The sequence below is a fragment of the Ranitomeya variabilis genome, chromosome 1 (assembly GCF_051348905.1).
Source record: "Ranitomeya variabilis isolate aRanVar5 chromosome 1, aRanVar5.hap1, whole genome shotgun sequence".
NCBI lineage: Eukaryota > Metazoa > Chordata > Amphibia > Anura > Dendrobatidae > Ranitomeya > Ranitomeya variabilis.
This window is the reverse complement of record NC_135232.1, coordinates 605,293,411-605,306,018: the sequence shown is the minus strand read 5'-3', so window position 1 is coordinate 605,306,018 and position 12,608 is coordinate 605,293,411. Positions and strand designations below refer to the sequence as shown.

The 12,608-nt window shown below is 43.8% G+C and overlaps 1 protein-coding gene across 9 annotated transcripts in view; it reads right to left on the bottom strand.

Annotated features, from left to right (window-relative positions):
* IGSF9 (immunoglobulin superfamily member 9) overlaps nt 1-12,608 on the bottom strand; it is a 102,881-nt gene that overhangs the window by 29,507 nt on the left and 60,766 nt on the right. For 8 of the 9 annotated variants that reach the window (XM_077259797.1, XM_077259738.1, XM_077259805.1 and 5 more), the window contains exons 8-12: nt 12,391-12,536; nt 12,158-12,300; nt 11,937-12,077; nt 11,742-11,858; nt 10,675-10,825 (exon numbers count right to left, since the gene is read on the bottom strand). In XM_077259797.1, coding sequence (XP_077115912.1) covers nt 10,675-10,825; nt 11,742-11,858; nt 11,937-12,077; nt 12,158-12,300; nt 12,391-12,536 — 698 coding nt within the window. The remainder of the gene's footprint in view (nt 1-10,674; nt 10,826-11,741; nt 11,859-11,936; nt 12,078-12,157; nt 12,301-12,390; nt 12,537-12,608) is intronic. The other variant, XM_077259789.1, reaches the window with a different exon arrangement.

Genomic DNA, 12,608 nt, shown 5'->3' with positions numbered 1-12,608 from the left:
CTGTTTTTTTATCATTTTATTTGCATATTATGGTGGAAAATAAGTATTTGGTCAGAAACAAAATTTCATCTCAATACTTTGTAATATATCCTTTGTTGGCAATGACAGAGGTCAAACGTTTTCTGTAAGTCTTCACAAGGTTGCCACACACTGTTGTTGGTATGTTGGCCCATTCCTCCATGCAGATCTCCTCTAGAGCAGTGATGTTTTTGGCTTTTCGCTTGGCAACATGGACTTTCAACTCCCTCCAAAGGTTTTCTATAGGGTTGAGATCTGGAGACTGGCTAGGCCACTCCAGGACCTTGAAATGCTTCTTACGAAGCCACTCCTTCGTTGCCCTGGCGGTGTGCTTTGGATCATTGTCATGTTGAAAGACCCAGCCACGTTTCATCTTCAATGCCCTTGCTGATGGAAGGAGGTTTGCACTCAAAATCTCACGATACATAGTTGAGGTCTACCTATGATGTAAATTACAGATGCCTCTCATCTTTTTAAGTGGTGGAACTTGCACTATTGCTGACTGCCTAAATACTTTTTTGCCCCACTGTATGTGTGGAGGTGCTAGCCTCCAGAGTGTTAAGGCTCCAGCACTGAGCCTGAAGGAATGGACACTTGTTTTTTCCCTTTTGCCTGAGTTAAAGGCTATTTGTTTTTCCTGTTTATGCTAAACTGGTTTATGAAGCAATAAACCTTTGAACTTTTGTTGGAACCTGCCTCCTAAGTGTCAGCCGTCGCACCTGAGTGAGTGAAATCCCTACAATATATATATATTATATATATATATATATATACATATATCTATATATCTATACTAGCTGAAGAGCCCGGCGTTGCCTGGGCATAGTAAATATCTGTGGTTAGTTATAGCACCTCACTTCTCTTATTTTCCCATCACGCCTCTCATTTTCCCCATCACATCTTTCATTTTCCCCCTCACATCTCTCATTTTCTCCCTCACACCTCTCATTTTCCCCCCACTCCTCTCATTCCCCCCTAACACTTGTCATTTCGACCTCACATCTGTCATTTTCCGATCACTCCACTATTTTCCCTCACTCCTCTCATTTTGCACTCACACCTTTTCATTGTCACCTCACACCTCTCATTTTCACCTCAGTATATACATGTTTGTCATCTCCCTTATATATAGTATACACCTGTATGTCATCTCCTGTATATAGTATATACCTGTATGTCATCTCCCCTGTATATAGTATATACCTGCTGTGTGTCATCTCCCCTGTATATAGTATATACCTGTATGTCATCTCCTCCTATATATAGTATATACCTGTATGTAATCTCCTCCTGTATATAGTATATACCTGTGTGTCATCTCACCTATATATAGTATATACCTGTATGTCATCTCCTCCTGTATGTAGTATGTACCTGTATGTCATCTCCTCCTCTATATAGTATATACCTGTGTGTCATCTCTCCTGTATATAGTATATATCTGTGTTTCATCTCCTCCTGTATATAGTATATACCTGTGTGTCATCTCCCCTGTAAATAGTATATACCTGTGTGTCATCTCCTCCTGTATATAGTATATATCTGTATGTCATCTCCTCCTGTATTAGACCTCGTTCACACGTTATTTGGTCAGTATTTTTACCTCAGTATTTGTAAGCTAAATTGGCAGCCTGATAAATCCCCAGCCAGCAGTAAGCCCCCCCCTGGCAGTATATATTAGCTCACACATACACATAATAGACTGGTCATGTGACTGACAGCTGCCGGATTCCTATATGGTACATTTGTTGCTCTTGTAGTTTGTCTGCTTATTAATCAGATTTTTATTTTTGAAGGATAATACCAGACTTGTGTGTGTTTTAGGGCGAGTTTCGTGTGTCAAGTTGTGTGTGTTGAGTTGCGTGTGGCGACATGCATGTAGCGACTTTTGTGAGATGAGTTTTGTGTGGCGACATGCGTGTAGCAACTTTTTGTGTGTCGAGTTGCATGTGACAGGTTAGTGTAGCAAGTTGTGTGCAGCAAGTTTTGCGCATGGCGAGTTTTGCGCGTGGCGAGTTTTATGTGTGGTGCCTTTTCAGTATGTGCAAGTTTTGTGTGAGGCAACTTTTGCATGTGTTGCAACTTTTGTGCATGTGGCAATTTTTCCGCGTGTGCAAGTTTTGCGTGTGGCGAGTTTTCCATGAGGTGAGTTTTGCACGTGTGGCGAGTTTTGCATGTGGAGAGTTTTGCGCGTGGCGAGTTTTGAGTGGTGACTTTTGTGTTTCGACTTTTATGTGGCGAGGTTGGGGTATGTGTGGTGAAATGTGCGCTGAGGGTGGTATATGTGTTCGAGCACTTGGTAGTGTGTGGCGCATTTTGTGTGTGTGTTCATATCCCCGTGGTGGTGTGGTGATTATCCCATGTCGGGGCCCCACCTTAGCAACTGTACAGTATATACTCTTTGGCGCCATCGCTGTCATTCTTTAAGTCCCCCTTGTTCACATATGGCAGCTGTTAATTTGCCTCCAACACTTTTCCTTTCATTTTTTCCCCATTATGTAGATAGGGGCAAAATTGTTTGGTGAATTGGAAAGCGCGGGGTTAAAATTTCACCTCACAACATAGCTTTGACGCTCTCGGGGTCCAGACGTGTGACTGTGCAAAATTTTGTGCCTGTAGCTGCGACGCCTCCAACACTTTTCCTTTCACTTTTTCCCCATTATGTAGATAGGGGCAAAATTGTTTGGTGAATTGGAAAGCGCGGGGTTAAAATTTCACCTCACAACATAGCTTTGACGCTCTCGGGGTCCAGACGTGTGACTGTGCAAAATTTTGTGCCTGTAGCTGCGACACCTCCAACACTTTTCCTTTCACTTTTTCCCCATTATGTAGATAGGGGCAAAATTGTTTGGTGAATTGGAAAGCGCGGGGTTAAAATTTCACCTCACAACATAGCCTATGACGCTCTCGGGGTCCAGACGTGTGACTGTGCAAAATTTTGTGCCTGTAGCTGCGACGGTTCAGATGCCAATCCCAGACATACACACATACACACATTCAGCTTTATATATTAGATAAGTATATTATATACACTGTAATACTATAGTGTATATATAGTAATTGCATTTCTCAAGATGATAACTGTAATAGTAACTCATCAGTGTCAGGTACACTTCTTTAGTATATGGTCTCGCACATTAGGCCAAGAAATACTGTTTTTGACGTAAATTATGTCAGCATTCTGGCGATCAATATGCTCCAAATTATGTATTATATTATTGTTAATATACAAACTAAGCCCTACATATAGCTTCTTTCTTGTACCTTTTGTGTATTTTTTCATCTCTTTCGTCCTCTCTGTGCATTCAGATTCAGAGTTGAATGAGTGGCGCGGGTCTTACACTGCTAAAACTACATTCCTCAGCAGCACCTTGCTTTTTTGTCATTGCCACCCCCCTCTCCTTCTTCTCCTAAGTTGTCAAGTTAATCTAAGTGTAGAATTTACCTTATGCTTCTGTACACTCTCTGCGTACCTTCCATCTATATTAGTATAGATACCTGTATTGTTATTCGTTATTGTTAGCTTGTTTCTCTTAAAGCTCAACTCTCCTGTACTCCTCCACAACAGAGCCTGTAATAACTAGGCAGAGCTCAGCTGTGTTTGTTGCCTGCTGCTGATCACTAATTTGAAACTGCTAATGCCATTCTGCTGATGCATATAGCAGAAGATTATCTTCTGACGTATACATCAACAGAGGAGCATTTGCAGTTTCACATCACTGATCCATCAGCAGCAAGGGACAAACAGCTCAGCTATGCACTGCCTAGTTATTACAAACTTATAAAAAAGCTCTTGTAACGCTAGTCACCTTCCATGGACCAGCCGTGAGGCAGAATAGTCAAATGTTTTGGGGTCAGATACCAAGAGAGCACACAAAAGGCAGAGATAAATCCAAAGTCAGGTCACGGTCCGAAGTCAGAATACTAGGAGAATAGAGGATCAGAGCAAAGGGGTTGAGTAAGCGGATAGTCAGAACAAGGTCCAAAGTCAGGCAGCATTAGATCAACAAACAGCACAGAAAACAAGGCAAACTGGTGAGGCCCAGCACTTCCCAATCTCTGACTGGACCGCTGAGCTGTCAAAGTACCGATATATCGGCACACCACTGCATCAGATTGGAGGACTGAGCTGTCTATCAACACACTGGACACCCAGGCTTTCCATGAAACGTAATGTGGAAGATCCTGACTAGTGATGAGCGACTATACTCGTTGCTCGGGTTTTCCCGAGGACGCTCGGGTAGTCTCCGAGTATTTGTGACTGCTCGGAGATTTAGTTTTTGTTAACGCAGCTGCATGATTTACAGCTGCTAGCCAGCCTGAGTACATGTTGGGGTTGCCTGGTTGCTAGGGAATCCCCACATGTAATCAAGCTGTCTATTAGCCGCAAATCATGCAGCTGCAGTGACAAAAACTAATTCTTCAAGCACTAACAAATACTCAGAGACCAACCTGAGCGTGCTCGGGAAAACCCGTGCAATGAGTACACTCGCTCATCACTAATCCTGACCAAGCAATCGGCCCTCACAGAACAAGCCGGAACCTAGGATCTTTCCTCAGGTCTATATCCCCTCCAGTGAACAAGGTACAGGAGGGAATCTCGGACCCTCTGAGAATCCACGATCTTCTGCACCTCATACTCTAAATTTCCATCGACAAGAACTGGAGGAGGTGGGCGCGAGACAGACAACACAGAAGGGACAATTTTTTAATAGGAATACAGTGACACAGAAAGACTAGGGAAGTTTTAACCCCCGTAGTGACAGCCAATTTGGTGCTTAATGACCAAGACACCGGTCACCGGGGGGATCGGGGGACCCCATTTCTCTCTCTTATGATATGCGATCACATTATGAGAGAAATTAAATGGGAAATCAGACTTGTTTTTGCAGTGGCCGTTATTCTGTTAATAATGGCGATTGCAACACTGCGGTCGGTAAAAAACTGACCTGAATCATGTTCCCAGATAGCTGAGACCCCGGAGAAATTCCGACTCTGGGGGGCGCTATACACATATTTCTCTGAGCGCCGTTAAAAAGCAGCGCTGTGGCATAAGTACCCTTAACTGCTGCCGTTAAAAGGCGTATCGGCGGTCATTAAGGGGTTAATCTAAAGGCAACTGGATCGGCTACCTCCAGAATTTTGAACAGGCCAATAAATGTTGGACCCGACTTCGCCAATGGAACTTTCAACATAAAATTTTAGGAAGATAACCGAACCTTATTCCCTACCTTGAAGAACCTTATCCCCTACCTTGAAGATGGGACCCTCCAACGTTTCCTATCAACCTTTAGTTTTTGACGAAGTTGAGTCACCACAATATTCCTTTGAACCTCCCTCCAGACATCCTCAAGTTTCTATGTGACCACCTGTACTCAAGGACACCCAAAACTCATCTTACAAAATTCACCAAAATGGGGATGAGAACCATAATTGCAAAAAAAGGCAAGGTTCCAGCAGACTGGTTGACCAGACTGTTAAAGATGAACTCAGCAAGGGGTAAAAATAAAGACCAGTCCTCTTGCTGTGCCGCAACAAAATATCTTAAAATTTGTTCCAACGTTTGCTTGTTCCTCTCTCTGACCGTAGGTTTCATGACGGTAGGCAGAGGAAAATAAGTCAATCCCCAAATTCTTACAAACTTCTCTCCAGAATTTGGAGACAAATTGCACCCTCCTATCAGATACAATGTTCAGAGGGATGCCATGCAATCTCACCACCAGATTAATAAATCAGGGGCGGCCTGTGGGCAGGTTTTTTCATGGTTTCTCTGGCCTAGAGCACCAAGATAAGACCCTGCTTACGGTTCGACACCGGAGCATGAGCATATCATTAACCGAGAACTTCTAACACTGATTACACAAGAACCACAAGATGGATTTCCTTGCCCCAGGTATCATTTTAATCAGTTTTACAACTCCATCATGACAATTCCAGTAGTTCACTTAGCAAAATTCTGCTGACAGGTTCGCTTTAAGGTCACGAGGTTGAACCCAATCAATTATGGCCTGCATCTTCCCAGGATCCATCTTAAAACCTTCAGCCGAATCAATGAACTACAGGAATGATATATCTTGGACAGTAAAGGTAAAAAAAATTAAATTTATCAAACAAAGAATTTACTCTAAACTAATAAACAATAAAATATTGAAATACTGCAGGCACATTGGTTAACCCAAAATGCATGACAAGATATTCAAAAATGCCCTCGGATGTTAAAAATGCTGTCTTCCACTCATCATCCTGCAAGATGCGTATCAAATGATAAGCCCCCCTAAGATCCAGTTTAGAAAACCATTTAGCCCCCATTAGCTGATTATATAGGGCGGGGATGTGTGGAAGTGGGTAAGTAATCTTGTTAAATTCCCGGAAATCGAGGCAAAGCCAGAGGCCACCATCTTTCTAATAAACAAAGAACAATCCAGCAGTTACAGGGGAGGAGAAAAGACTGAGATGACCCTTCTGTAAACTTTCGTTTGCATATTCTTTCACAGTGGTAAGTTCATGTCCCAACAAATTATACAGGCGAGCTTTAGGTAATTTGGCATTAGAGAGAAGATCAAAAGGAAAATTATAGGGACGATGTTGGGGTAATGTCTCTGCCTCCTTTTTCGAGAACACATCTTGGAAGTCCTTCAGGTACCCCGGCAGACCCTCCAGACTAGCAGAGTAAATTTGTACAGATATTTCTTATAACAATAGGGCTCCACTGAATAGTATCTTTCTGATAGCAATCAATAACAGGATTGTGATTACATAACCATGGAAACCCCAATATCAACCCAGCAAACAAACCGGCAATCCCTGCATGTGTTGCGGCTGCCGAGCGGTCACGAGACATGCACCCGCAGGGACTCGGAACATATTATTCGAGAACGCTGAAGTCACTCGGATAGCACCCGAGCATGCTCGGATAACGTTTGCTCATCGCTATTAGAAACTAATGAATTAGAAAAAAATACATTAGTAATAAATAACATCACAATTTTGCTTCTTAGCCTTTGCATAATGCATCAGCAATCGTAATTATAACATTTTATGATGATATTCTGGATCTATAGCATAGCACTGGTTACTAACGCCCCAGGCAAGGCAAATATTTTGCTCCCCTTATCCTGTGAAGAGCACTCCTGGATCCATTCCTCTAGTCCAGTATGAAACCTTTTATCCCCCAAGCACATGAATCTTACTATATTCTTACCTTGTAATGTCTTCACATCCTGTTTTGTCCAGATGTGTCCGGATCCCAGAATTCCAAGCAGTGTAAGTTCACCGACCTCCATATTGAGACACATACGCATCACACATACACACGCTGTATATGCCATACGTACCACACACACACTGTATACGCTGTACGCACCACACACGCACACACATTGTATACGCCGTACGCAGCCTCTTGCACGGTACCATTAGCGGAACATCGTCGTGAACACATCGCCGCCGGGATCGGCCGAATGATTCACTGACCGCTGCCATCTTTGTACAGGAGGAGCGCATAGCACATGGGGTAGACAGGTGAAAGAAGAGAGCACAGACGGGAGAAGTCAGCACATGGGGAAAGAGAATGGATAGGTGGGTGAGCACATGGGGGGGGAGAGATTCTCAACGCTGCAAAGCGTGCCCCCATTGTGACATTACCACCCTCCAGGTGCGATAGCATCGGGCCTCCATCTACAGTGCCTTGGGAAAGTATTCAGCCCCCTGGAACTTTTCAACCTTTTCCCACATATCATGCTTCCAACATAAAGATACCAAATGTAAATTTTTGGTGAAAAATCAACAACAAGTGGAACCCAATTGTGAAGTTGAACAAAATGTATTGCTTATTTTAAATTTCTGTGGAAATTCAAAAACTGAAAAGTGGGGCGTGCAATATTATTCAACCCCTTTACTTTCAGTGCAGCTAACTCACTCCAGAAGTTCATTGTGGATCTCTGAATGATCCAATGTTGTCCTAAATGCCTAATGATGATAAATATAATCCACCTGTGTGTAATCAAGTCTCCGTATAAATGCACCTGCTCTGTGATAGTCTCAGGGTTCTGTCTGAAGCACAGAGAGCATCATGAAGACCAAGGAACACGACAGGCAGGTCCGTGATACTGTTGTGGAGATGTTTAAAGCCAGATTTGGATACAAACATCCCAAGGAGCACTGTGCAAGCGAAATGGAAGGAGTATCATACCACTGCAAATTTACCAAGACCCGGCCGTCCCTCTAAACTTTCATCTCAAACAAGAAGACTGATCAGAGATGCAGCCAAGAGGCCCATGATCACTCTGGATGAACTGCAGAGATCTACAGCTGAGGTGGGACAGTCTGTCCATAGGACAACTATCAGTCGTACACTGCACAAATCGGGCCTTTATGGAAGAGTGGCAAGAAGAAAGCCATTTCTCACAGATATCCATAAAAAGTGTCAATAAAGTTTGCAACAAGCCACCTGGGAGACACACCAAACATGTGGAAAAAGGTGCTCTGGTCAGATCAAACCAAAATCAAATTTTTTGGCAACAATGCCAAACGATATGTTTGGTGTAAAGGCAACACAGCTCATGACCCTGAACACACCATCCCCACTGTCAAACATAGTGGTGGCAGCATCATGGTTTGGGCCTGCTTTTCTTCAGCAGGGACAGGGAAGATGGTTAAAATTCATGGGAAGATGGATGGAGCCAAATACAGGACCATTCTTGAAGAAAACCAGTTGGAGTCTGCAAAAGACCTGAGACTGGGACGGAGATTTGTCTTCCAACAAGACAATGATCCCAAACATAAAGCAAAATCTACAATGGAATGGTTCACAAATAAACGTATCCAGGTGTTAGAATGGCCAAGTCAAAGTCCAGACCTCAATCCAATCGAGAATCTGTGGAAAGAGCTGAAAACTGCTGTTCACAAACGATTTCCATCAAACCTCACTGAGCTCGAGCTGTTTGCCAAGGAAGAATGGGCAAGAATTTCAGTCTCTCGATGTACTAAACTGATAGAGACATACCCCAAGAGACTTGCAGCTGTAATCGCAGCAAAAGGTGGGGCAACAAAGTATTAAGTAAAGGGGCCGAATAATATTGCACGCCCCACTTTTCAGTTTTTAAATTTCCTCAAAAATGTAAAATAACCAAAAAATTTCGTTCAACTTCACAATTGTGTTCCACTTGTTGTTGATTCTTCACCAAAAATTCATATTTGGTATCTTTATGGTTGAAACATGATATGTGGGAAAAGGTTGAAAAGTTCCAGGGGGCCGAATACTTTTGCAAGGCACTGTAGCTGTATTATAAGAACATTCTGATGTAATTATAGTTTGCCCATTGACCCACTAGTTTTTTCTCTTTTTTTACTTAAATAAGTCATAAAATGTTAAAAACAAAATTATTCTTCAATTTTTTATGTCACAATTTATATCTCTAGCTCTATTACTAGTCTTATCTGTAACCCTAGGTTTTATGTTATTACCCTAGCGTTAACCCTAGGTTTTGTTATTACCCTAAGCTCTAGCTCTAACTATGGTTTTTATGTTATTACCCTAGCTCTAACTATAGTTTTTATATTTCCCTAGCTCTTTTCCTAGCTTTAGCCCTAGTTTTTATTTTATTTTATTCTAGTCAGTTGGGGATAGAACACAAAAGCAGCTCTTAGCAATGAATGAAGATAGTATTGTATCAAGCACACATGATTAAATGCTGTTTTAATTCATTAGCTGCACAACTTCTGTCTCATTGCTGCTTACACAGGGTGCAGTAGTCAAGATGATTTTGCTGCAGGCCACTGCGCTCTGCATAGGCAGCGACCAAGATGACAAAAGCCACCTCATTATACTGAGAGCTATTGTCATTTCAGCCACTTCGTATGCAGAGCACAGCTGCCAAAGACCAACTCACTTCAATACATACATATGTTTATTTATATGTGGCCTTTACAATGCTGTGACACTGATTTTCATCACATCTCGCAGACAAGCTGTGAGGCCATTGTGACACTAGCTATTGTCACCTCTCACGGACAAGCCATAAGCAGGGGAGTCAAGGAGTCCGGGGTCAAATACAAAAAGTGTATGTCAAAAGCAGAGGGGCAACACAAAAGAGAAAACAGGTCACAGTCCATAGTGAGCAGTCCAAAACTTTGCAGATCGATACAAAGGGGTTAGGCAAACGAATAGTCAAAGGCAAAGGTCCGAGATCAGGCAGCAAGAGGTCAGAACAGCAGAATACTGAAGCACAAAGCACACACTCCACCAAGCAAAGCTACGACTGGCAATGGTCAAGTCATTGTCAGCCAGCTAAATAGCCAGGGGATCACACTGAAAGGTTGACACCTGGAGGAAACCTAGCTGGCCCAGCCTGTGATTGGGCTGCTAGGCAATATTAAATTTGCATGGGAATAACCCAGCATGCCCCAGCCCGTTTGGGAGGCTGGACTATCGCTGATTAGCATGAGGATAGTCTGCATGCTCCCTACGATACAGTGAGAGGTGGATTTGTGACAAGTGCTGCATTTTAAATATGCTGTGTTTTTTTTTTATTTTAGCTGCAGAAAACAAATAATTTTGCAAAGTAAATTTCCAAATGAATTTCCTCATTTTCCAAATATGTCCATCATTTTTTCAGCCTAAAACGTATTTGCCTGTTGGATGCATAGATAACTTACCCAAAACAAAGATGGTGGTGCGTGTACTGATGCTTGCCACATCGTTGGCTGCGGTGCACTCCCAATCGCCATGTTCCTCCTTGGTGAGTGGCCGAAACACCAAGCTGCCATTGATGTCCATTTGAGCAATGCTTTTTCCAGGTATCCCCAGCTGCAGAACAAAATGAGTCCAAAATACAGCGGAGAAGCCAAAAACACTATTTCCACCATAAAAGAAACACGAGTGGTGGAAAGGTCTGCACTAAGGAGGTTTTACAATCACGGCCATGGAGAGTTTTACAGGCAGAGGGCAAAGTACAAGGAAAACCAGGTGGAAAACCTACTGCAGGCTACAAGCGGACTGCAACTAAGGAAGTGCACAAACCTAGCTACACAGCTCGCAAGCTAGGAGAAGAGTGGGGGCGAATGCTTAAAGGGAACCTGTCACCAGGGTTGGCCCTTAAGGGATAAGGCCACCACCTTTCAGGGCTTATATATAGCATTCTATAATGCTGTATATCTGCCCCCAACCCGACCTGTGAGTGAAGAAAAAGAACTTTTATTATACTCACCTGCGGGGCGGTCTGGTCGGAGGGTCCCCTCTTCTTGTGATGCCGTCCTCCATTATGCTTTGTGTGGATGACGTAGGGACAACGTCTTCCATACAGGCTCCCGCCATCGCTCTCCTTCACAGGCGTACTTCTCTGTCCTGCTGAGGGCAGAGCAAAGTACTGCAGTGCGCAGGCACCGGGAAAGGTCAGAGAGGCCCGGCACCTGCGCACTGCAGTACTTTGCTCTGCCCTCAGCAGGACAGAGACGTACGCCTGTGAAGGAGCGTGATGCCGAGGAGACAGCGTGGATTACGTAGGGATGAGTCATCCACACGAAGCAAGAAGGAGGACGGCATCGCAAGACACCCCTCAGACAGGACCGCCCCACAGTCTTACAGGTAGGGTTGAGCACAGACATACAGCATTATAGAATCCTGTATACCAGCTCTGAAAGGCGGTGGCCATATCTCATATCAGCCAAACCTGGTGACAGGTTCCCTTTAAAAAAAATAAAGATTAATTGTTTCCCAGTCTCACCTTAGTCCAGCTGATCATCGGGAGAGGGTCTCCAGTTGCCGAGCAAGGAACGATCAGCTCTCTCCCAACATCCTGGAAATATTCGTCCTTCGGGAACTCAATGAATGATGGAGGATCCTAGTGAGAAGACAAACCATTAGACAAAGAAATGGATCCATACAGTGACAGTGTACACTGCCTGGCGGTATACTGTACCTTTAAAATGACTATGGTGGGCAGCGACTTGCCGGTTGTACCATAGCTGTTATATGGAGTACATGTGTATGTGCCAGGAGCATCGTCATTGCCCATGGCCACCATGATAGAGCCATCCTCTTGTAAATACCACCCAGGAAACTAGGAAAGAGAGCCTTCACATCATATCTGAGAGGTTGTCAGGGGCGCCTAATGATTTTGAAACATTGAATAGTTTATACCTTGTCAAAATCTAGAGGAATCCCATTCTTGGTCCAGTTGACAAATAACAATGGTGGGTTGGCTCTGGTGGGGCAGCGGATCACGCCCATCATTCCGATGGGCAGGAAGGTTTCTGGCGGCATGTCAGTCACGTAGGCGGGATCTAAGAAGGAAATGGCGATATAACAAACCAAGCCTAACCAATGTAGAGATTACAGTGTCCATGTCGTGGTGTCAGGGAGCCAGTACATACGTAGCACAGTGAGGTAGGCGGAGGCAGACGGTGACTTCCACATCCCGTTACTTGGAATACAGGTGTATTTCCCAGAATCATCTGGTGTGGCCTGATGTAGCAGAAAACTTCCGTCCACCAAGATGCGAACCCGTGACTGGAGGCTGCTGAAAGTAACAAAAGGAGGATGTAAGGGAGGGTCCACAGCATGTAAGGGACAACAGGACCTGCACATGATG